The sequence below is a fragment of the Ixodes scapularis genome, unplaced genomic scaffold, assembly GCF_016920785.2.
Source record: "Ixodes scapularis isolate PalLabHiFi unplaced genomic scaffold, ASM1692078v2 PGA_scaffold2__306_contigs__length_199485367, whole genome shotgun sequence".
Classification (NCBI taxonomy): Eukaryota; Metazoa; Arthropoda; class Arachnida; order Ixodida; family Ixodidae; genus Ixodes; species Ixodes scapularis.
This window is the reverse complement of record NW_024609857.1, coordinates 44458485-44484849: the sequence shown is the minus strand read 5'-3', so window position 1 is coordinate 44484849 and position 26365 is coordinate 44458485. Positions and strand designations below refer to the sequence as shown.

General features: G+C 45.4%; 1 protein-coding gene across 1 annotated transcript in view; it reads left to right on the top strand.

Moving 5' to 3' along the window:
• The window catches only part of LOC115332824 (MFS-type transporter SLC18B1), a 47289-nt gene that overhangs the window by 1170 nt on the left and 19754 nt on the right, over nt 1-26365 (top strand). The window contains exons 2-3 of the mRNA XM_042291360.1: nt 19994-20089; nt 21531-21604. Coding sequence (XP_042147294.1) covers nt 19994-20089; nt 21531-21604 — 170 coding nt within the window. The remainder of the gene's footprint in view (nt 1-19993; nt 20090-21530; nt 21605-26365) is intronic.

Genomic DNA, 26365 nt, shown 5'->3' with positions numbered 1-26365 from the left:
TTCTTGGTGTGTCGTCGTTAAGAACGGCGCGAACGTCTGGCACGATGAAAAAGCTCGTCGTGGCAAGAGTGTCTTTCCAAACAAAGTAGTTTGCAAACAAAGTAGTACAAACTAACCCGTAAAAGGGTTGATAACTGGGCTAGTTGGTAGTTAGACATATTAACGGCATTAGCGCTCTTTTCTGTCCCTTCTCTCTTCCTCATACGTGTGCGCTAATGCCGTTAATTAGTACAAACTAACCCATCTGTCACTATAGTTTCCGGGGCCACGCTTTCTGCTCTGCGCCCAAGATACGGGGCAGAGGAACCTTTACGAGACAGTATATGCTTTTAAAACTAACCAATTACCCCCCCCCCCCCACCCTATTATTTCTTTTTTATGATTTCGTTGCACCTCCAGAAAATTATTTTTATCCTTGAGTGACTGCCTCCTCTATTTTGAGAGGGTGTTCGTTCGACAATTATATGTATGTCACTTGATAACGGTAATCCTCCATTTCTTTTACTCTGCACCCAACTGTGAAGTTTAAACAAAATAGAGAGGTGATCTTAACTTCGAAAAGAACATGAGAACGACCATCCTGTGAGACTGCCAACGTTCTGTCGCCGCTCTGAGGCCACTAGGACTTTTCTTTTCTGGTATCGCTCCCGTACACACTTATAGTTATATGAAACATCGGATTAATAAGTCGCATTTAGTCCTTTCAATATTTCCAATCCCGGGGACAAACTCGTGAGGCACTTCAGCAATAACGAAAACATGTTTGGGTGCCTCAATGATGAGCATACATGTAAAATCGGTCGTGCAACATTTTTTGTACTTTCAGTAAATACCACGAACAATTAATCCTTGTCGTTGATAACTTGAAAAACCATCCATTAGTTTCCCCCTCCTAGCAATGGCAGACGCAGACTAAACAAATAAAAGAAACAGCTTTCCTTTCTTCAACTTGCAATTAGAACAAGCAGCTACGTGATTTGAAGCTAATATATATAAACCGTGAGTGTTCGTCAAAGTCATACGGTGGGTTCGCAAAGCATAAATCATAGGCTGAGTTCCAAATATATAAATATATATACAGGAACAGCACCTAGGATAAAAAGGAGGCACTCAAGAGAAATATGCTCACAAAATATTTGCCCTTAAGGAGATGGTCGTCCAAGGTCGCCAAAAAGTGATCTGCAGATACGTTTCGAGCCTGGTAGGCCATTCGTCAGTCCAAACAAGAGTTGTTTGGACTGTCAAAGAGCCTACCAGGCTCTAAACACATCTGCAGATCACTTTTATGGCGACCTTAGACGACCATCTCCTTAAGGGCAAATATTTTGTGAACAGAAATAAATAAATATATATATATATATATATATATATATATATATATATATATATACAGTAGGGCTAATATTATCTTCAATTGAACACGAGCTCTTACCCGAATGTTTGGCGATGCTGATTGTTATGAATCCAAGCACTCGACTCAGAGTCATGAAAATTGCGAACTCACGGTGGCACGTGACTCTCAGTGCGAAGTCGTGATGTCATGTTACGTCACAATGTCAACAACGTTAATACATCTAGTGGCGTTCTCAATTCAGATCCACTTAACGCAGTGAGTGACGTGACTCACGGGGTCGCGTGACGTGACATTAATTGACAGCATGTCTTAACACCATGACGTCAGGTGACCACGTGACGCATGGTTAATCATAGTACCAATACGAAAGTGCCACGAAAACACACAATTTATCATAAAAGAAAATCAAGGGCCAATTTTATATTCAGAACTAATAATTTTGTAATACAAGAAAAATATACCGTGAACAGTTTTGAACCGGTTACCGTTATATTTTTTTCGGTTCAGTTTCAAGATGGCGGCGAAAATTTCAGTTCCGGTTCAACCAAAAATAACGGTTCAGTTTCGGTTATTCGTTTAGTTCGGTTCACGTTCGAAACCCTCATTTTGTATACAGGATGTTTCAAATTAAATTTCACACATTTAAAAAAAAGAGCTCTATTTTGCACCTTAGTTTTAGTCTTAGGCGAACACTAAGTGCAAGGTAATTGTAGTCGTGAATTTTCCAATTAGCACAAATTTATAAAAAAAAAATTAATTACAATAATTAGGGTATATATCTATATTGCGAAGTTCAAGGCAGTCTTCTTCCAAGATTGTTTCACTTTTTTTTTCCAGAATTCTAGTAGTCAGCCCGTGTTCTGAAAAATACGTCTCTAAATTTCCTACTCAATCCAGCTGCTAGGGAGTTTCCGAATAGTGTACGCTAATAATAGCGCCGTCGGGACTGCACATGCGCAAAACGCCACAGCGGTTTTCATCTTTCCGTGCTCTATTTCAGCGTACGCTATATCTCTAAAATGTTAGGAAAATAATTTAGGGGCCTCGTTGGTTAAACATTACGAAAAAAGAAAGCCCGAAAGACATACACAAGTGGAGACAACACAGAATAAGCGCTTACTCTCAACTGATGTTTTATATCGGCAGAGGACGAAGACGAAGACAACAAAAACTTTAACGTTAAAAGACATAAATATTTTTGAGAGAGGAGCGATATGATGTGAAAAGACTAAGTATTGGAGAAAGGTAAAAAAAATAGAAAAAAACAAAAGGAAATGAAGTAACAGAGTGTGAGAAATAAAAAAAGAAATAAAAAAGGAAGGGAATGGAAAAGGCAAAGCAAATTTAAGCAGAATTAAGGAAAATATTTAATGTGCTGTAATTATTTTGATGACAAAGTCACAGATGGAGCACTCATGCAGGCGTTTCCTTTGGCCGCAGTGACTTCAGCCTAAAAAGTTTCGCGAGTTCGCTTATCGGGATGTATAGCGAGATCCCCTGACGAAGAGGATTTCAGAGATAGCACATGTTTTCTGAACCTTACGTTAATGTATCTTCCGGACTGTTCCACATAAAACTTCCCTTTGGGGAATGGGATCTCATACACTAGTCAGCTGCGACATTTGTCGCATTTGTGGTAGTGTCTAACGCCGCATTCGTCAGGCTTTTTGCGATGGGTGTTGACTTTGGGGCAGATTTGTTTTTAGCTTATCGGGGTCTGAAAGCAAAACCGGCACATCATATTTGTAGGCAGTTCTCCCGAAGTTATGAGAGATACGATGGATATAAGCGACGACCGCCGGTTGGCTCTTTTCTTTGATTACCTCTCTTGCTTGTTCTGTTTGGTTCGATCATATATTCAGTGACGTCAAACAGGATGGAAGTGGGGTAGCCTGATGCCTTGAGCCCTGATACTTGCGCGTCAAAGCTTCCCCTTGCTGAATGAATACAAGACGTTTTCAGGGCAGCGCTCAAACAACTAAAAACTATGCCTCTTTTAACGAGTTTTGAGCGTGCAGATTCATACTGAAATTTTTGTTTCTAAGGTCTACGTAAATACATCCAATAGACATGGTCACTTGGAAGGTAAGTCGCTTATCAAGACATGGGAGCTTAATTTAAGTCGTATTCTCGTGGGTGAAGTTGAGTCCTTGGCCCTCACGTAGAAATATTCTGATTATGGTGTTGGTGTCGTTTGCGTCAGGTAGTTTGCCATAAGCACAAGACAGTCGTCAACGTATTTGAATATGCGTGCGACTGGATTGTAGGTCAAGCCCTAGATTATGCCACTGTCACAGTTCGAAAAAAATGAAAGCCGCTTACAACTCCCTGTAACGCCGAATTGGAGCGCAGCTCTTGAGGAGGAGGAGGGAAGGGCACTGGGGGGGGGGGGGGGTTAAACTAACCAGGGGGGGGGTCACGTGACCCCCAATGCCGATGATGTCATCACTGACGTCACTGATGACGTCATCAGTGACGATGACGATGCGGGTACCGATGACGTCATTAGTGACGTCACTGATGACTTCACCAGTGATGATGACGATGACGATGCGATTGTCGGTGACGTCATCAATGACGTCGCTGATGACGTCATCAGCGATGATGACGATGACGATGCCGATGCCGGTGACGACATCAGTGACGTCACTGATGACGTCATCAATGATGATGACGATGACGATGACGATGCGGATGTCGGTAACGTCATCAGTGATGGTGACGATGACGATGCGGATGCCGGTGACGTCATCAGTGATGATGACGATGACGATGTGGATGCCGGTGACGTCATCAGTGATGATGACGATGACGATGTGGATGCTGGTGACGTCATCAGTGATGATGACGATGACGATGTGGATGCCGGTGACGTCATCAGTGATGATGACGATGACGATGTGGATGTCGATGACGTCATCAGTGATGATGACGATGACAATATGGATGCCGGTGACGTCATCAGTGATGATGACGATGACGATGTGGATGCCGGTGACGTCATCAGTGATGATGACGATGACGATGTGGATGCCGGTGACGTCATCAGTGATGATGACGATGACGATGTGGATGCCGGTGACGTCATCAGTGATGATGACGATGACGATGCGGATGCCGGTGACGTCATCAGTGATGATGACGATGACGATGTGGATACCGGTGACGTCATCAGTGATGATGACGATGACGATGTGGATGCCGATGACGACATCAGTGATGATGACGATGACGATGTGGATGCCGATGACGTCATCAGTGATGATGACGATGACGATGTGGATGCCGGTGACGTCATCAGTGACGATGACGTCATCGGGGGTCACGCGACATCGGCGGGGGTCACGTGACCTCGGGGGGTCACGTGACCTCGAGGAGGGGGTCACGTGACCTCAGGGGAGTCACGTGACCGGGGGGTCACGTGACCCCCCACGAGGTCACGTGACCCCGGTGGGGGGCTCGCGCGGTGCATTATGGGACATTTCCCATGATGCACCGCGCGGTTACGCCGACGGCGACGGCGACGGCGACGGCGACGGCGACGGCGACGCCACTCAAGCCGGAAACGGGCCCCTAAGAGCTGCGCTCTAAAAAAAATGTCACAAACAATGAGAGCTATCCATGGCACAAACCAAGTTCCTTTTAGAGCGCAGCTTTTAGGGGCCCGTTCCCGGCTTGAGCGGCGTCGGCGTCGGCGTCGGCTTCGCCGTCGGAGTCGGCGTCGGCGTAATTGCAACCCTCGTAACCCTCGTGAGGGTTACGAGGGTTACGAGGGTTAATCTCATGAGGGTTACCCTCACCAGGATCACGAGGGCCACGAGGGTTACTTACCCTCGTAACCCTCACGAGGGTTACGAGGGTTAGTTACCCTCAAAAGGGTTACCTTCACGAGAGTTACCCTCACGAGGGTTACTTACCCTCGTAACCCTCACGAGGGTTACGAGGGTTAGTAACCCTCATGAGGGTAACTTTCACGAGGGTTACTCTCACGAGGGTCACGAGGGTTATGAGAGTTACCCTCACGAGGGTCACGAGAGTTACCCTCACGAGGGTCACGAGAGTTGCTCTCACAAGGGTTAATAGGGTTACCCTCACGAGGGTCACGATAGTTACCCAGGTCACGTGACCGCCCCTGGGGTCACGTGACCTGGGGATACCCCCGAGGTCACGTGACCCCCCGTTGACGTCATAGCCACTGATGACTTCATCAGTGACGTCACTGATTACGCCACCGGCATCCGCATCGTCATCGTCATCATCACTGATGACGTCACCGGCATCCGCATCGTCATCATCATCATCACTGATGGCGTCATCAGTGACGTCACTGATAACGTCATCGGCATCGTCACGTGGCCCCAGGTCACGTGACCCCCCCGACGTCACGTGACGTCCCAAGGTCACGTGACTCCCACAAGGTCACGTGACCCCCAAGGTCACGTGACCCCCCGCCACCCGAGGTCACTTGACCCACCCCCTCATACCCTTCCCTCCTCCTCCTCAAGAGCTGCGCTCTAATTCGGCGTTACAGGGAGTTGTAAACGGCTTTCATTTTTATCATATTTAACTCCTGAGAACGTGCCAAGATTAGAGCACAAATAACATTTCAAAAGCTCTGGGAAATACGCGACTGGTAAGCCACAGGTGTTCTGAGATTAGAGTCGATGGGTTCACTGACGGTGTAAAATAATTTTCTGTGCCGTATTCAATAAAATAGGTTTTCTGCATCTAGGGAAAACCGATGGCATGTTTGGGTTGAATTGCCCTTCAGGTACTAAATTACCAAATTACCACCTCTAAGTTGTATACCAAGAATGGGTGGTCCAGTTGGAGGACGGAAAATTGACGCAGAAAGAACCGCGACATGTCCCCCTGCCAAGGTTCCTTCTCAGTCACAATAACACGAAGAGGCCATCCTACCTTATTGGTCTTGGCCATGAAAAAAAAAACTTACAAATGGTTCCCTTTTGACGCGGTGATATATTTTCTTAGTTCGTTTAAGTCATGCCTGTGGCACAGTTGAAGAGCCGTGGCCTTGACAAGTTTCGATTTAAAGTCAGGCAGGCGATCAAATATTTTTCTCAAGGCCACCTACACCTTTTCGAGGTAGATATCTCGAGATGCCACAATGAATTCTTCCTCTTTGTCGGACATTAACAGGTTCATATTGTTACGATGAAAGTGACTCATATTGCTTGATAGTTTTATTTCGCTTACACGATTAAGACCCTTCTCAGTAGCACATCAACGCAGTCATTGATGCATCGGGGCAATCATTTTCTTGAGCTTTCGCCGCGATGTCAGGGACGGTAAATAACATGTGGACGCTCTGCTTTTTGGGCATTGTCCAGAATTTTTGAGCTTTTACAAGGACCTTGCCTAGGTGTGCCGGGAGAGACGTATCCACCAGCGAAGTGACAGATTGGGCTTGGCTTTCCTTGTTTTGAGTGCGGAGAAGTTTCAGGTGTGGTATGTAGAAACACCAGAGGAAATCAGGCATCTGGCTTGCTGAATACAGAAAGAAATTGTACTTTGACCACTGGGCACTGTTAAAAAATCCACAGCCTGGTAGAACCTTAAGGAACACGTGAAGCCATCTCAACATGCCAGGCGAGGTACTACTCTTCGCCAACCGACACCATGTAGTTACTCAGACATCAATAGGCTGTTCGGCTACGGAAGACCTTCGGCGCATCAAGCCAATAGGATCTGTAAGATCGTCCGTTCCGAGATGTGAAGACAAGTACGATTCTATCGAATGTTCCTCAAGGTTCTAGCTGGCTGTGGATTTTATAACAGTGCAAAATGGTCAAGGTACAATCACTTTCTGAATTCAGGAATCCAGATACCTGATTTCCTCTGGTGTTCCTACATCCCACACCTGAAACTTCTCCGCACTCAAAACAGGAAACGCCAAGGTGAGTCTGACACTTTTCTGGGGGATGCATCTCTTCCTGCACGCCTACGCAAGGTCCTTGAGAAGGGTCTGAAATTCTGCACGATGCCAAAAAGCAGAGCGCCCACATGTTATTTACCGTTTATGACATTTAAGCGAAACCTCTAGAAAACGACAGGCCGCGATGCATCGAAAACTGCGTTGATGTGTTACTGATGGTGGGTCCTAATCGTGCAAGCAAAATAAAACTATTAAGAATTGTGATTTACTATCATCCTAACAGGATATATATCGGTTATTGTCCGAAGACGTGGGAGGATTTGTTGTGACACCTCGGGATATCTACCTAGAAAAGGCGAAGGTGGCCTTGGGAAGAGCTTCAATCACCTGCCTGACTGCAAACAGAAACTTGCCAAGGCAAAGTCTCATCATCGCGTCCAAATGGAACCAATTGGAACTTTTTTTCAAGGCCGAAACTTAAAGGATGGATGCCTTTTTTGCGTAATTGTGAGTTAGAAGGAATCTTGGCAGAGTGACATGTCGTGGTTCCTTCCGCGCCATATTTTCGTCCTCCAACTCTATGACTCATTCTTGGTATCCAGCTCAGATGGAGTAATTCAGTACCTAAAGGACAATTCGACCCCAGACACGCCATGGGTTTTCCCTAGAAGAAGAATACTTATTTTCTTCAATACTGCACAGAGAATTGTTTGACACCGTCAGCGAATACGTCTAATCTAATAGAGCCCTAGGATTTCAAAACACCTGTGGTTTACCGGTTGTGACTTTTCTAGAAATATTAAGTTTTATTTGTGCTCTCCGTTTGTCACGTTCTCGGGAGAGACTTACATACTGAAAAAAGTAAGCTGCATTGGTCCATGCATGGCTCCCATTTTGTGTGACATTTCTATTTTTAAGAGGCACTAGGGGCATAATCCTGGGTTTGACATCATATCAAGTCGCACGCATATTCAAATATGTTTACACCACCTTGAGCTCATTACAAAAATACCTGACGCAGATGTCATCCGCACTATCAAAGCCACATTTTAGGTCAGGCCCAAGGACTCAACTTCACCCACGAGACTTCAACTAACAAAAACCTCCAGTTTCTTGATATCCGACTTACCTTTCAATATGACCACGTCTTTTGGATGCATTCACCTTGATCTAAGAAACGAATACTTTAGTATAAATCTGCACACTCAAAACTCGTCAAAAGAGGCTTAGTTTCTATTTGTTTGAGCGATTCCCTGAAAAAGTATTGTATTCATTCAGCAAGGGACAGTATTGACGCACAAGTATCACGGCTCAAGGCGACAGGCTACCCACTTCCATCCTGTATGACGTTGCTGAATGTAAGATCATACCAAATAGAAGAAGCAAGAGATGTAGAAAAAAAAAGAAGCTGACCGGCGGTCATTCAATATATTCATTTCATATCTCGTAACTTCAAGAGAATTGCCTCCAAATACGATGTGCCGGTTTTGCTTTCAGCCCCCGACAACCTTAAAAACCTCCGCCCTAGAGTCAACACCTACCGCAAAACGCCTGACTAATGAGGCCTTGGACACTGCCACGAACACGTCAACTGTGGCAGCAGATTGGTGTATGAGACCCTGTTCACCTGTGGGAAGGCTTATGCTGGACAGTCCCAAAGGCGCATTAACATTAGGCTCAGAGAACATGCGCTATTTCTGAAATCCTCTCCGTCGGAGCATATCGTTATGCACGAGAGGGACTGTAAATGTCCGCTGCTGTCCAGTACAAGTATTTTGAAGGGGTGTCCTGCGATAAGCGAACTCGCGAGATTTTCGAGGCGGAAGTCATTGCGACCAAAGGAGACGCCTGCACCAGTGCTCCATATCTGTAAGATATAAAGCGCATAAAAAATTTTCCTTCATTTTTTGTAAATTTGCTTTACCTTTCTCTTTCTCTTCCTTTTTGTCTATTTTTATTTCTCACTTTGTTACTTTAATTGTGTACACCTTTTCCTTTTTATTTTTAATAATATTCTTTCTTTTACTTTTCTAAAAAAATATTAGTCGCTTTTAACGTTGGTTTTTGATTTCTTCGTCTTCGTCCTCTTTCGAATTCATACGTCAGTTTAGATTCTTGAGAATAAGCCCTTGTCCTGCTTAGCCTTTCACTTGTCCTAGTATTTCGCACTTTCTATTTTTATGACCATATATGTTACTTTTAAAGAAATTTTTTGTTTCAAGTTACGGGAATTTGTGTGCGAAATCGAATTTTTACCTTATCTTGGTGGCATCGCAAGTGGTAGATGCTTGGGAATTTGCGTCGCAGCGGAAAAGGGTATTCTAAACCTCTAGCGGAGCTTGCGCTAATGCAAGTGCTAAACGGAGTGCTAGCCTGCGCTGAAATTGCGGAGGTTGTTTTAAAACTGCCTAAGATCGTATTTAAAACCCCCAAAATGGAACGAAAGCTCTCTTCGCTGTGACGCAGGTGGTTGTGTATGACAATCAAGTGTCAACGGTGCGGGGAGGATAACAGTTCGGCTCTCGCTTTCTCCTGGCGAAGGACTGTTGCTAGCTCAGCTTATTTACCGCAGGTAACTCATACGCAGCGAACGGCGTCAAGGCCTGTACACACATTTACGTTTGAACACGGTTTAGCGGGAAACGACGTCCTTGCAGCAAGAAGGGGATTGCTGCGGTACAAAGCATGCGGTCGCGCAGTGCTCCGTATCGCGACGCAGGACAGTTGAACCCTGCGCAACTTTTCTAAGCGACACGTTGCGCTAGACCAATCAAAAGCCGAGAAAATAAGGAAAGAGTCACTTACTGTTGCGAAATGGGCAACTCCCCCCAAATCGAATTTCATCCGGGGAATCAGAGTTTCCGACAATTCCATTCATTTCAGCTACTAGAATGGAGACGATGAACCCATTCGCACCCCTGGAATGGCTGAACTCAACAATTCCATTCCTCTAAGCCCTTACGTCAAACAATTGTCATTGACAGTCACAATGTGCTAATAAAGAAATCAGCATAAAGCTGCAAATGTTTTCAAACGCAGAGACGACTGCAAAAGTGTACAAAAACATCCTCAAGGCACTCATTCTGATAAGCCAAAGGGTGGTCGCACAAAGCGCTTCGTGGCACTTGGTGTCACTCCAGACATTAATCGTGTGATCAAGTGTAAAGAGCACGCAAGTAGCAACAAACTCTAAACATTAAAACCACCGATATTATTTGCAAACAGACCGTATACCCTACGCAGATACATGATTAGCGTGTTGTCTGCGTGATAAGACCTGAAAAATGTCTAGTTTGTGCGTGGGGGCTCAAGAAGCTATCTTGCCCGCTGCTTCAAGTTCATTCACAACAGCACTGCTAGAAGCACTGTTAGAAGCCAGGACACAAATACGTGCCCCGAATGACTGCAGAGAGAGCGTAAAACCGCCGACAAAGTACAATCGGTACACGGCGCCAGCACAAGCGACTGTAGCACCATATTTTGGAACCTGCCTTAGAATGTAATCTTTTACATTTGCTGTACGATTCTTGCGATTTATTAACATATTCATTCCAGTCCTTTATCTGTGTTCCACGCAAAACACTTGTGGTCGGTTTGCCTTGCTGCATACCCGACCCGGAGGAATAACACGGAGCCAACGGTTTCAACAACAAGAAACTACATTTAATTGGACATGGACAAGACGCTACCGGCGCTGCCGGAGTCCAAGCAGCGACTCTCCGTGCGCCGCCTCTGATCTGCCTTATCAAGGCGGCGCATCCGATATGCGCGTGGCTGGCGTGACGTCGCCGCCACGCTGGAAAACTTCGGCAACTTTGCCTCGCAGTCGGGCAACTTGGCTGGGGAGCCGCCAGGGTGCCCACACTTAGGCCACCGGCACCGAGGTGCCCGTCGGACCGCCTCCAGTGATCGGATAAGGAACCACTATGGGAGGGCCTCCACCAGGCTTGCGACTGGCTGTTGTGGGGAGGGCTTGTTCCGTTGCGGCGGGGGTCAATGCTGCTGGGCTGCGGGTTTGCGACCGCACCGTGCCAGCTTTCGCCAGCACTTGCAGGAGAAGACTGATGAAGATGGTTCGCTTGGGTGGTGATCTCCGTTGGGCCCCAGCTTGCGATAGGGCACGGCCAACGACATCCCACCTGTCGTGGCGAACCCCGCCCGAAGCCCTCACGGGCCTCGCTGTGACCTCCGGGGACCTCTCGGGGGAGTTAGGCGAACATACGCTTATCCCGCACGGGAGATCACCATGCATGCCACGCTAACTCTCCTGGTTGACGTGGTGGGGAAGGGAGGTCTCGTTCGGACAGTCCACTTGCGTGGAGGCCTCGGGGCCCCGCCATGCGCATGCCGGTTCGAGCGCGTACTTGGCTGGTGGCGGCGGCACGTAGTTACGCTCGGCATGAAGAGCTTCCTCGATGAAGCGGGCGCCCCGGCTAGCTCTTCAAGGGTCTCAATGGTGCGGTTGATCAGGTGGACGTGGTACCTGGGGTGACACTGTCTTCTGACCCGAGCTACTCTGTCCGACTCCGGTGACTTGGGGTCCGCCCTCTTGAAGTGCTCTTGCATGACCCGAACGTACCGGACCAGACTTTCATCCGGGTGCTGCGTCCTGCAAGCATTCCTGCAAGCACGAAAAAAGAAACGCCCCCAAAAACCCAACACAAGCGCGCAATACGATTGCCGCAGTCACAAAGACACAGTCACAAACACGCCAATACAACAAACGTGGACGTGACGGAAGCACGAAACAACGATAGGAAACACGGGGTATGGGAAAAAAAGCTTACCGAAAGAAGAAACCAAGCCCCGTGAAATTCCTGCGAGTGGGTAGCATACCATGGTTGGGCGCCATTGTGGTCGGTTTGCCTTGCTGCATACCCGACCCGGAGGAAAAACACGGAGCCAACGGTTTCAACAACAAGAAACTACATTTAATTGGACATGGACAAGACGATTAACATTGCTACCGGCGCTGCCGGAGTCCAAGCAGCGACTCTCCGTGCGCCACCTCTGATCTGCCTTATCAAGGCGGCGCATCCGATGTGCGCGTGGCTGGCGTGACGTCGCCACCACGCGGGAAAACTTCGGCAACTTTGCCTCGCAGTCGGGCAACTTGGCTGGGGAGCCGCCAGGGTGCCCACACACTAGAAGATCGGCTGGGTTACGACTTAAAAGCAGGGAGGCTAACCGGTATATATTGTGGCTCGGTGCGGGTTCTGATTAAGTAGCTATGTATTTTGTTCCGGTTAGGTTCTGCAGGTTCAGTAATAGGGAGTTTTAGCAGGTCGTTTCCACACGAACGGTTCGCCCTCGAACGCATCCGCGACACCACTGGGCATGCGCGCGCGAGTCGTTCGGGGAGTCGGGAGGCTCTTCCCGTTCGTTTCTCCCATTCCGGCCGCTGGAGTCGTCACCGCAACGCAGCCAGCACCGTTCACGACTCTGGTAAAAAAAAGATGGCGGTCAGTTCGGCGACCGCCTTCACCGACCCAGCCGAGCGTTCGGCTTAGGACAGCGGGAGGCGATTTGCCGTCCGGTTAGTCTGCTTCATTTGAGAGGTTGAACCAAATCACTTCGAGGACTGCTCACAATGGTAAGCGATCGTGAATGCTGTAAACTGCGCATGCTAGTAAATTTTTCCGACCTCCGGGCAGACTAGCTGCCGAGCCGACCGCGAGCAGACGACATGATTTGGTTCGACGGCACACAACGTGAACGATCGTTCAAGTTCAAGATGACGGAGACACACCACATACCTTTACAGTCGTTCAGACACTTTTTACTCTATCTAGCTTCGCAGTTCTTGAAATTCTGACCGGCAAACGTTACGTCGGCCGTCTTGTTTACATCAGTCGTACGCCGGAAACACGAGCCGACACCAAGGTGTCCGCCATCATCGTCACAGATTTACACGTTGCAGAATGTTTCACATGTTTACTAGAAGATGGCGCCACCGTTAAGCACAATCATCATCATCGTTTACACGGTCGCGCCACTTTCACGATTCGCTAAAGTATGTCCAATTTGGCGTACGGTTTCACGGAATGGACCAGCTGTACCGTCCGTGATTTCGGAACCGTGTGCTTGAAAAACGACTCGCTAATACTCCCTAATGATTTTCAAATAACGGTTCTGTTACCCGTTCCACCAAGCGCGAAATAGATCAAACCGGTTCTTCTAAAAGATATGCACACCTCCCAGTCGTTAAACGGCGTCACCTGCATTTACAGAAAAAATAGGTCATCAGAAGCCGTGCTGCGAAAGCGAGGACGGCAAGAGAAATATATGCTTAAATTCGTTTTGTGATCTTGTCTTTTTAACGCAAACACCGTCATATGAAAATTACGTGGTTATGCAGGTGCTTGGAAACTACAAAAGTACAGTACTCACAGTGACAATTGTTAGCCAGGATAGATGAGAAATTTATCCACTGGAGTAGGACTGCTAGCATGGGGTCCTGACAGGCTAACACGGTACTGATACACGACCGCGCGCCAGTAAGATGCACATCCAGATTGAAACGGCAAACTACCCACGCCGCACGCCTGAACGACTTCCTCGAACGACTTTTGAAAAGGAAAAAGACAGCGAAGGCCAAACGAATGAGTATTAAAACAAAACAAAACAGGAAAAAGATACAACGGGCGACTTGCTCTTCCTAGAAAACGCACACACACAAAAATGTATTCAAGCAGCGTCCAGGGCACTGGGCGACTGCTGACAGGCACCACACCGTCGCGATCGTCGCGGCTTCGCCCTTTTGCGCCTTCAGATATTGTCACTGCGACACAAAAGCGCGTTCTCCTTCCTCGAGGGATATTGCTTAGCATCAAGAGAAAAAAATGCACACACGAACACACAAAATAGCTCTTTAGTCTTTCGGCATAGGCAGATATATTCCGTTTCAGTGCGATGGAGGACTCGACCTACACGAGCCAATCCATAGTTCACAGCTTTTTTCGTGACTTCGCGCCTTCCTCACCGTTCCGGCCAACCGGAAGGACGCGTGACGGCGTCCGAGCTATGAATCGGCTCCGACGGCTCGTAGCGTCATTTGCAGTCCGTCATAAAGTGAAAGAGGGTATCGAAGTATGCGCCTCCACGCCGACTCCTCGACGCCAATTCGTGCTGCACATAGACGGGAAATATACTGATTTGCTTCATCATCATTAAGCTGTCTTCATGTCGCCGTTGCCGTTTGTTTACTCGAAACTGAGCCGCCGACGTCACCGTCGCGAATATTTAATTGACTGTGCGCTGCCACCCGCATGAAGGCGCGCGGCTCACATTTGTTTACGTCCAACCATTTTCGATGAACTGGCAACCGCCATATGACATTAAGCTTCGGTTCCGGTTCGGGTTTTATATCGATCGAACGTTTGATATCGGTTGCGGTTCTGTTCAGGTTCAGTTAAAAATAACGTCCTTGCATACAGGTTTCGATTCGCGTGTGGTTCAACACCCTGGTTAAAAGCTACATGCTAATCGCGCATGATCACAACAGCCGCTTTGTCGCGTCTCGCGGCGCCAAGAACGGCACCTTTACTCTCTTCAACTATTCAGTTTTGCTTGCTTCACTGAGGGCGGGCCGCTTTCGTTTTCAAAGGACCATAAGACAGTGAGATCATCAAGCCGTCAGTCACGTTCAGCGTAAGGATGCTGTTTCAAGAGCCACTTACCATGCCCTAGCGAATTGCGCCCTCAGCCCGATGGAACTAGATGATAATCGAAACCGCTTGCATAAGAACTGAGCCCATTTCATTCCGACTCCATTCCGAGAAAAAATTATCTAATTTCATTCCAATTCCATTCTTCTCAGCGCTGCCCGCCTTTCACTGCCATTTCATTCCGGGGTAACGAAAATGGGGAATGATTCCGGAATCATTCCTATTCCGGAGTGGCAACTCCGCAACACGGGTACACGTCAAGAACGCACGTTTTACGATATTTTCGTGAACTCTAGCGACTGCGGCCCCGCGACCTAATAAAAGCGTCGAGTAAGGCACGTTACACTACATCATGGGATTGTGTGTGTCCCCGCGCCAAAAACGAGGCCCGGAGGAACCAGCTGTCGTATGCTCACCAAGAGTCGCCTGCTGCGAAACCAACCGACTTCAGATGAATGTCCACCGCCACAATATTGCCGTTTGCTAGAGTAGCCAGCTCTTCGGGAGCAGTTTACAAGACAACCATTTTTTGTAAATTATAATCAAATCTGTGGTCGGTGCTATTGCCGGGCCGATGTTTTGAACAGAAGCGGTCGATTACACGGTCGCAAACGCCTATGGCCACGACACTACAAGAGAAAAAAGTCGGGAGCGGACATGAATGTGGCGTCACTTTTTTATTTCAATGTCTGCAACTCGTAAATTCGTCACTATTTTTTTCTAATTGTTTATATATTCTCGATAACGATAGAATGGCGCAAATTCAATTGTCGTTAAAAAAAAAGCCTAGAAGTATTTTTTTTGTTGCTGAGGTGGAAACAAGGCCTTCGTGGCCTCGTGGCCTCAATCATTGAGTGTTGTTCCGTGCCTTCCTCCGACGCCCTTATTGGGTGCGGGGGCCGCATTCTCAAAATTTCGCCAAGACATCATGAAACGGAGTATAGTCTTCGCTTGTTGCGGAGCGGTGGGTAGGCGAGAACATCAGGTTTTTCCAGGCTACAATGGTTAAAGCTGAACAGAAGTCTCGGAATCCAGCGCGATTCTCTCAAGATTGGCCACCTAGACGAACCTCGCCATTGACGCAGGCTCCGCCATGTTGTCCTGGGTTTCGCTCACCATTTGGGAGGCGCAAGTGACGACAGTGCTTTCTTATTGGCACGTCATTGCGCTCGACTCCGTGTCAACGCCACTGTGTGTACGTACTTGACGCAAACGCTCTTCTCAACGCCCAGCTTCCGCCTGTTGTAACTGAACCCATCGGACTGAGACGCAAATATAGGCATTGACCCTCACACGGGGAAGCGATATTGCGCCGATTTTCGCAAGTTTTGATTTCGTAGTGAACAGGGGTTTAAATTTGAAGACAGATATCTTCAAACACGGACTATTCGCGAGAATTCTAGAAAATAAAACAGCTTTGAAATACGCCCGTCTTCAATTCAAACACAAATCCCGATGAAAGCAAAAAAAAAATTATTTAAAATTTTAGTTGATTTGAAAATTCACAAGTACTATTACCCTTGCGTTCGGTGCCCACCTAAAAGCATAACTAAGGCGCAAAATCAAAGTATCAGTAACTCCAAAAGTTGCGTTAAAAAAATAGAAAACTTGGTTTTATAACATCAACGCCCGTATATGTATATACAGGTTGTTTTGTCCAAGACGGAAAATGTTCAATGCAAGAATGAGATTGCAAATAGTTATTACTTTTGTAGAATAAACTTATCGGCCGTGGCGCTCATTCGAGCACGAGTATTAAAAGCAGTTAGTATAATATTTTACTGTTCATTAAATATTAATAATTTAATTAGTTTTTGAACAAATGTTTAAGTATTGTTTTTTTGTAGCTAGCATATAATCAATTGAAAAATTGCAGCCAGTTGTTTATAAAGGCTTTGCGTTGCGTGTATTTCTAGAAATATAATTATCCTTCGAGATATGACTTGTTGGGTTTCGGTATCTGCGGGAGCGCGGATGCGAGGCAAAGGCGGCCAAGAGCGCAAAACACCTGAAGATCAACGCCCCCGAAGGCGTAGCAGAGTGACGTAGTGTTGCGACTTCAGGTAAAACAATGCGGCGGTAAAGTTAGTATTAAAACTACTTGTACGGTCACAAGTTATACTCAGGAAGTTTAATACGACGCTTCTAGCTTTTCATGTACTATGTTATAGTGTCAGCAAGTCAAACGTTTAGGTATTATGTGTCAAAGCAACCAAACCCCAATGAAGGGCTGATGATGAACTTTGGACCTCTGGGGTTCTTTTGGCGCCACCGAAATATTTCTTACAAGGCGCCTTTTCCGCAATAAACCTTCGGCAGTTGCGTGCCCCTGGCCAGGATTCGAACCCAACCCCTGGGGATCCGTAGTCCGGTGCTTTGCCACGGAGCCATAGCTATATAATACATACTGCTATATTAGACATGGTGTTGTAGGTAACCATGGGGTCCGGTAGCTCTTTTTTTTAAGAAAGAAAGAGAGGGAAAGTGTGGGAACACATTTTAGCATGTCGGAAATTACAAAGCAGACGAGTCTTTCTGTCGAAACATTACATGGAGTTTTACAATATTTGTTCAGTCTGCGTTTAGGACGAAACGACATCTCACGCAATGCAATAGAACACCGTGTAACCCTTCGAAATGCAAAACTTTTTTTGTGTATCTTTTAATTAATAAAGTGAAACATAATTTTTACTACAACCTTGCAGGGCATTAAAGGCAACACGATGTTAGGAAAATTGGGAATGATTGGAAGCGTGTGCTTCCTTTTAATGGGTTCATAGAGTGCATCATATTTTGCAACGCTCATGCTGTTCTTCCTCTTTTTCTTTCTTTGCGCAATCCGCATCTTATTTTTTTTTTTTTTCACGCTGGCCTCGCTCCTTACCAGATGTTAAAAATGTTGGGCACCAACACGGTCCCCATGCGCTCGATTCCCGTCTGTTCTGAACTTCCTCGTGTTTTGAAGGTGCTCTGTTTGTAATTTTCTAAACGAAAATATGTGTTTCTTTTTTTTATCAAGAAGTTAATTATCCGCAGACAATTAAGGTTGTGAATATCAAGAACGCGTTTACCGAACAATATTCTTCCATTAACGTAAAACTAATACGGCACCTAATGTATTTATTTTTGAACAATATTTATAAATATAGATTGTTGTAAATCAAAAGACTCAGTATAAAATGAGCCAAAAAGAAGTTAGTGCCCACGAGTAACGAGTCATATTTGCACCAAAGTTGTATTTGAATGGTGGAATTTTACCATGTGAATCTACAAGTCGTAGCTTCCTTCCAGCGCAAGACGTGAAACTATATTTACATTTCTAACGACATGAGGTGATGGAGACGACCAAGCTGACTGAGAGTCGTGCATTGTGCCCAACAAGCCCATGACTTTCGACGGATCGTGCTCTCTGCGCCCATCGTCATATGGTGCCACGTATAGCACTCGTACGCTATTCAAGTACTCGAGCTACTTGGTGATCGGCGTTTGTGCCAGCCGTTGAAAATGTCAATGATGTTCCTGAAATGGTCTATAGGAGGGTGCTACGCCAGAAAGTTTTGCGACCCCTAATCCGCCAGGAAACTACATCTTTTTCTGAAAATTTGAGAATGTTACATGAAGCCGCCGAGTGATGTTCTTTACCGCGCGTACTTCGACTGTATCACCCTCTAATATCAATTATTTCTGAAAGCTGATTATGCAACCCACAAAACATATTTCAACGTTATGCCTGGTGCTCCTAAGCTTATGTTTATTTTATTTTCGTTCGAAATCTACTAGGTAGTAAATCAACTATCATTCAAACTATAGCTTCAGGGTGGTTCGTGCGTCCTTCTTGAAAGCTCTGGCATTATTCGCTGACGAGCAAAAATGCATTCTGCATGTACAAGCCTTATTTTGTATATACGTTTTGGCTTATTCTTTCATATCTATATATATATATATATATATATATATATATATATATATATATATATATATATATATATATATATATATATATCCATGTTTTTTTGTTTTTTTTTTTTTGGGGGGGGGGGGGCTGTTTTTGCGTTTCGCGGCGTGCCCGTCGGCGTAGCCGTCCCGCTGTATTAAGCAGGAAATTGAATTGGTGTTGAGGTCACGTTACGTCAATTTTTCCGCTAAATGTAGCGGAGAAACTGAATTTTTTCATGGGTGACGTCACATAACTTCGCGTCACGCCACCCACGAACAAATTCAGGGGGTGGAGGAGAGGTGGAGGAAAGCTGGAGTAGGAGGGGAGGAGGACGAGGGAAGAAGGGAATAAGAGTAAGAGGAGGAGAAAAGGAGGACGGGAGGTGGAGGAGGAGTGGAGGAGGGGAGGCGGAGGAAGGAAGGAGGAGGGGAGGGTACGGAGGAGAAGAAAGGGTATAGCCTCCCATCAGTACCTTCCCCTCCTCCTCCTCAAGAGCTGCTATCTAGTTTCGCGTTGCAGAGATTTGTAAAGGTCTCATTTTTTTGTGAGGGGCTTTGTTTCGCGTTTAGCATGCCCATGCCGTACATTTTTCAAGAAACGGGCACAAGTCTGGCATGCCGTATACTCATTGTACAGACTTCTGATGTTAATGTATTTTTTTTTTTGTTCACTTGACTGTGTTTTAACGTGTAGCTCAATTTTGTTCAGAGTGTATCAATAAAGAGGCCTTAATGATGAGAATAATACCTGGAGAAGGGGAACAAAGGGACAAAGTACAAACACAAATCTTGGAGATTTGTGTTTGTACTTTGTCCCTTTGTTCCCCTTCTCCAGGTATTATTCTCATCATTCTTGTCCAGCTCGCTTGCGCCTTTGCATTTAAAAGGCCTTAATGGTTGTTTTTGGACACTACTGGAATATAAAGTATTATTACTATTATTCTTCCTGTCAGATACAGTTCCATATCTTTGTTTTGCGTTTTATCTCACCTCCGTGCACAGGTGTGAAGAGAAAAAATACCCTGGTAAATCCAAATAAAATATACGGCGGATATATGTTCAATACTATATGTTTAATACAAGAAACAGCTTATACCGTTATGAGTTTCTAAGTTTTTATTCATATTTTTATTATTAAAGGCTATTTCAAGAGGCATTGATGCTTGGAAATACGGCTTTGTTTTTTCTGCCTTCAAAATGGCCATGCTGATTGGTTCCTTTGTTGCGGAGAAACTTGTAAGTGCACTTCTATTTTTGCTTTATGTTCCCACACATTCCTCAAGCTGGATCAAACTGCAGCCATTTCTACAAAAAAAAACAAAAAAACATTGAAGCACGCATTGCACATTTACTGAGAACGGATAATGTTGACTTACACATCGATGGTTCTGAAACCACTAAACACGAAAAAATTAGAACCCATATATGATACTGGAGTCATAATTCCTGAAATGTCAAACCTTTTCAACCAGCAAAAAATATAAAATAAGTGTGCACACTTGACGAACTGTAAGCGCCGGAGGCGCTTTCGTCCCTCACAATCAAACAGCCTGCGAGAAATCAAACGGATGACATTAGTCTCCTGATGTAACATCTGGCGGTAAATCAATTCGGCCGGGACAACATCCTCGCAAAGAGCACCTGTTAAGCTCTATATAGCGAAGAAGAATCGTCTGTCTTTGACATTCCGTCAAATCCAACGAAGGTTCGAAAGCACTAACGCGCAGTCCCAACCCTAGTACGCATCCCGCGTTCCAGCATGTAAGAGAAGGGGGGGGGGGGGAGAGGGAAGTATTAGCGTGCAGTATACCCCCCCTCCCTTCCCACACCACATGAAATAATAAAACCCGTGCAGTATAGCATTTTGACATTATCACAGTAAAGTTGTTCGCAGACTGAGATTGGAAATGAGGGCTGAGTCAAGGTTCGTTCACACAGTTGCGTTTGACTGCGATTGAGTGCATTAAGACTACTTGCATCGAGCTGTTGCCATGGCGACCCTTGTGGCGAGTCAATGGGGAGGCGCTATGCTGCACGAGGCAACACAGCCCAACGCTCTCGACGTAAAAATGTGAACGAGCCTTCAGTGTTTGGCTGGACTTTTTGTCCAATTCATGCGTCGAAGGATGCCGTGGGCGTCGGTCTCGGGCCCAATTGCTGAGTTGGGCCATACTAGGGTGTTCACGTTTCCCTGAAGAACAACGAGTATTTGGTGGGCCTTGTCTTAGCTCTAGCTGGCGTTGCCCATCCCCCATCTCAGCGCGGCGTGCTGTAAGTTCAAACCATCGGCTGCGTTGTGCTCAGTAGCAAAGCGCGTGGGCACCCTTTTTGCCGCTAAGTCTGCACGCACATTAGAGCGCGAGACCGATCGCAATTCTGATTAGTCAAAACGTCTGAGCAAATGCCGAATACAGGTGCTTAAAGAGCGTCGCGCTGCAGTATCCATGCAGAGACTTCTTGGACTGTTTTAGAAATATTCATCATTCTATATCTCGTGGAGCAATGGCTTCCCAGTGTTCCATGGAGTGTACGATTACCTCACACGGCAATTTTTTTAGCATAGGCGCTAGAAGTTAAGTATTCATCGGCTGACCCTGCTGCCGTTGTGGTTTTAATATAGCGGGCGGTTATATTGTCTGAAAAATTTTAATATTAAATGGCAGACCCTTATTTTCAGATGAAAACCAAGCCACCAACTGTCTGTTACCTCATTGGTCAAGCAGGATTCTTCACCTTCACAATAATATTTGGGTCAGTAAACCTAGAGATCAAATTTTATATGCCTTCTTCAACACTTCCGCAGACAACTTTGAAATCATGTAATCACTGAAATCTAATGAGGGAGACCTCCTAAGGACGATTTCCAAAATAAAGTATTTAAGGTCTGCGATGGTAGCACCGATTGTGACAACGAACATGTAAATTCTCATACACATTGTTCCATCGCAGATTCAATTTTGTTATTTAAATCTATTGCCGAACTGGTCATTCGCCTATCCTCTACGTAAATTGCAGGAATTTTCGCTCCGAGCGCACAGCTTCAACGATAATATTTTTTAAAAGCCTAGCGACCATGACTTTTATTTGAGAACAAAAGCGCATTAGACAGCACGACAATTGATTAGAGGAAAACTGAAGATAAAACTGCAATTGTTCGTGTTTCGTGTAGATCACGGTGCGCGTTCGCATAAAAAAAAAAGCGAAAAGAATGTTTGAGAGTGTAGGTCGTTATATATATATATATACTATATATATATATATATATATATATATATATATATATATACATACAGGGTGTTTTTTTAAGCTTAACAGGTTTGTTTAAAAAAAGCCATGAAAGTTAAACTTATGCCGCTTGTGGAGGTGACTTATACGGACAGGGGGCATATTATAGGAGGCTAATCATAACGATCAGTCGTTAACTAATTAAAATTTGGTAATTAGCTTTTTAATTAATGAAAATAGACAGATGGTTTTAATTAGAAACTTGCTCAGTGTCATCGAAAACCACTACATCAGTCATTTTCAGGAAGACTTTCGGCGCGTGAGAAGCGTAGTAGTGCACTACAGTTACCACTCGTGAAGCAGGTACAAGGCTGGGGCTAGATAAGAGACGGAAAAGTCGCGCGGGGCGCCTTATCGCAACCGCTAGCTTTGTACCTGCTCCACAAGTGGTTAATTTAGTGCACTACTACGCTTCTCACGAGCTCAAAGACGTTCTGAAAATGACAGATTTTGTGGTTTCCGATGACGCTGAGCAAGTTTCTTGTTGGAATCGTATGTCTATTGTCATTAATTAAAAAGTTAATTAACAAATTTTAGTTAACTAGTCGACTGATTGTTACGATTAGTCCCCTATAATATGTCCTCCTGGCCGTATAACTCACCTCCATAAGCGGCATAAGTGTAACGTTCACGGCTTTTTTTAAACAAATCTATTAAGCTTAGAAAACACCCTATATATATATATATATATATATATATATATATATATATATATATATATATATATATATATATATATATATATATATATATATATATATGGGTGATTTCATCTCAACTCAGGCACGGGTTTAGGGTCAAATTTTTAATTTTGACGAAAACAATATATGTTTTGGGGCAATTCCTATAATAAAAGAAGACGCAAACGGTTATTTCGTCGGATTTTTCGTTCTCAAGTTATGGACCGTTGAAGCGGTCAAGGTGGAAATTGATGTTTTTCCAGCCTATCGGAGGTGCCATATTTCACCCCATCCCTTTTCCCTAGTTTTTACGCTACATCAATATAACTTTTTGGGAACACTCTAGACATAGGCTTTTTCATGCTAATTAAGCGTCTAGGTCATAACATTCTTAATGATTTTTGTTTTTATTTGTCAAACCACCTCTCTGTGACAATATTTGACGAAGTTCAGCAAGCTGTGCTGTGTCACCTAATCAACATATTTTAATGATCTTTATATCACCGTAAAGCCCCAATTATGCTCTTTCTTTTGAGTATAATTTCAATATTTTCCCCCAAGTATATAATGCGCTACATGTGCCTGAAAAACGAATATTTAAAAAAACTAGCCAGTTTGGAGTCGATTTTCTAAAAAACGCCACTTTTTATTTTTTCATTTTTATTCACAGTTAGTTAATATAGTAGTCTATCAGGAACTACCGACAGAAATTGTAATATATTGTTTGTATGGCCGCTATTAAGACTCGAATCTCGTGCTATCAGCGTTTTGAACGGGACTTCGCACAGGCGCTCTGCTGAGCAGAATTTTGGCGTATATAAGGTTTTCTATTTATCGTTAGCAGTTACCTAATATCCAACCATAAACATTAAAAAAAATTTTGAGTAGTGCTCTTAAAAAAAGTTACTTAGAAGTCCGTATTCACAAGTGCGAGCGCATCTTTTTTTCCCAATAGGGGGGAATGCAGATCGTTAGAGAAGTCCTCTGAGGCCTTTTGCTTTCGGCTCCAAAATTTTACAGATGCCACCCCAGTCAGGCGGCGTGTATAGAATACTTTATCTTGAACATCACGGGGCTACCGCCTCTATCTTCGTCGGGGTCCTGGAGCCTCTAAGGATTATGCCTTTGGATGCGACCGACACGGAAACCCTGATTGTCGGGAGAACAGGCGTTTCGAGGTCAGAGTTTACGTCGCAAGCCCCCCTCTGTCTCTCCAAGCTCCCCTCCTCGTCCTTCTAACATGACCGTGCCACTAATCCGCGGGCACTAAAAGAGACGCCGCTGCTGCGTGGCACTCAGATTACGCGCGAGGCGGAGAGCGAATGTTTAAAGGGGCACTGACACATCAAAATCATATTTTTTTTTATTATCCGAAACGATTGAAAACAATGCCGGGACATTACCCTCAAAATTTGAGATTTGGGAATTCAGTATTCGTGAAGTAAAAAAACAATTTCCAAATGCCGAATTCGAAGTTCCCGCGCGATCGGCGCCGGTGCCTTGACGTCAAAAATTGAGGAGACCTGAGAGTCCCCTTCCTTTCACCACTCCCTGCTGTTGCCATGGCGACCCAAAGCGAGGAGGAAAGGAGCGATTGCCGGCGTTGCGGCGGACCGGTTTTGAGCGGTGTCGCCTGTTTTCCGTTGGAGGATACAAATCCAGGAGACGGCACCACAACGAACTGCCGATTTTTGGTATTTCAAAAAGAAGGGCCGTAGTGCGTTCGCAATTGCGTTAAAAAACATGTTTTAGGATTGCCGTAATTAAATGTTATAGAGATGTCGCCTACAAAGCTTCTAAATTTCCTGATTTTTGACGTCACCGATCAAAAGAAGCGAGGAGGCGAGAGGCGGGAAAATCAAACACCAAAAATAAAAAGGCGCGCGCGCGCGCGGGAAAATTTTTTTTCGCAATGCGGTTTTTTTTGCGTGTCTATGACTACAACTTGCATCGTTTTAGACAATAAAAATAAATACGACCTTTGGGGTGTCAGTGCCCCTTTAAGTATGGATGGACGGGAAGATTGGGGACCCAAAGGAAGCCGAATCTTCGCACGTCGTCTAACTGATAATAGCCTTCTCGGTCCCTTTCTGGCTCTTTACTTGAATTTCTAAGCCACGGCGGAAAGCTGGTACTCATTCTACCTCCGTGCTGTCCGAGCTGGATGAACTTAAAACTGCTCCTGCTTTCAGAAAGCCAGAAGTCTTCGTTACTGCCATGGCTAATACATCATTCAGTTCAGACCGGAAAGTGTGCGCCGACTATTCAAGGAGACACAAGAGAAGAGTGTTTTACGGACGCCATTTTCGTCAAGTCTCGGAGCTAAACCTGTTTTCTTAAGCAAGCTCTATCGGCTGAGGACGCCCAGCGCGTAAGCCCTGGAGACGTTCTGTGCAATAACTGCTACACAATGTTCTGGGGTCAGATTGAAGAACATAAGCAAGGGCAGGAAATGTTGCCATCAAGCTCATCGTCATCATCCCTGAAACCAGCGGACAGATCATTCGTTGACGAGGAAGCCCTGGTCCAAGGAGTGCCTGAAGCAATTGATGCTGCCGAAGTAAGTGTGACACCACTTAAACTCCCTTCTAGCGTGACCCCACGAAGTCGTACCGGCTATGTTAAGCGAAAAAAATCCGAGATAACCGCGGACTTCAAAAAGAAAATTGGTCATAAACTAAGTGACGTGTACCGAGAACCTACGGGCACAGACAAAGAAGATCCATGCTCCTCATGCTCCGACTGGGTCAGCAATTTACGAGCAGCCTACGTCAAGAGCGCGTCGCAGCTAGAACGCTACCGCCTCTTAACTCTCTTACCATCTAACCTCAAAAAGAAAGATATCCTGAAAGGAATTCCTGAAGAACGAAGCATGCTTTGGACCAATCAAGAAAGCTGAAAAAAATGGGGGTCTGGGCGTCACCTGACCCATACCAAGGACATGCTCTCAACGAAAACGACGTCGCTCTTGCGTTGACTTACTACACATCAGATGCGAAAGACTGCTCAAGACAAAGCCCGAACAAGAAGGATGTCGTAAGGCTTTTTATTGATGGTCAGGAAGTCTTCGTCACGAAGCGATTTATGACGAGATCTATTAGGGAAACCTACAAAGAATTCAAGGCGGCCAATCCCGAGCCAAAAATGGGCCTAACAAAATTTTATTCTCTTCGGCCCAAGTGGGTTAAGAAACACCCTGTACATGAAGAGTGTGTGTGTGTATGCTGCGCCAACTTCATACTCTGTCTGACATCTCTGTCAAATGCGGCGGGGAAGACCATGACCTTTGAAGACGTCCAGAAAATTTTTCTTGTGAAAATCCTTCCCAAAACTGCTTCTTGCTGAGGTGTGAAGCGTGTTCGAACCGGAAGGACATATCCCTCGAGATGCTAGGGATGAGCGCTGAAGATGAACTGGAGTTGGCACTGTGGGAATCTGGTGGCGAGTTGCTGAAAAAACATTTGGAGGCCACTGCTTTTCTTAAAGGGCAACTCCACTCAAAAAGTCGACCCTATCGAAATGACTGTTATCGCTTTAGGAGGTCAAA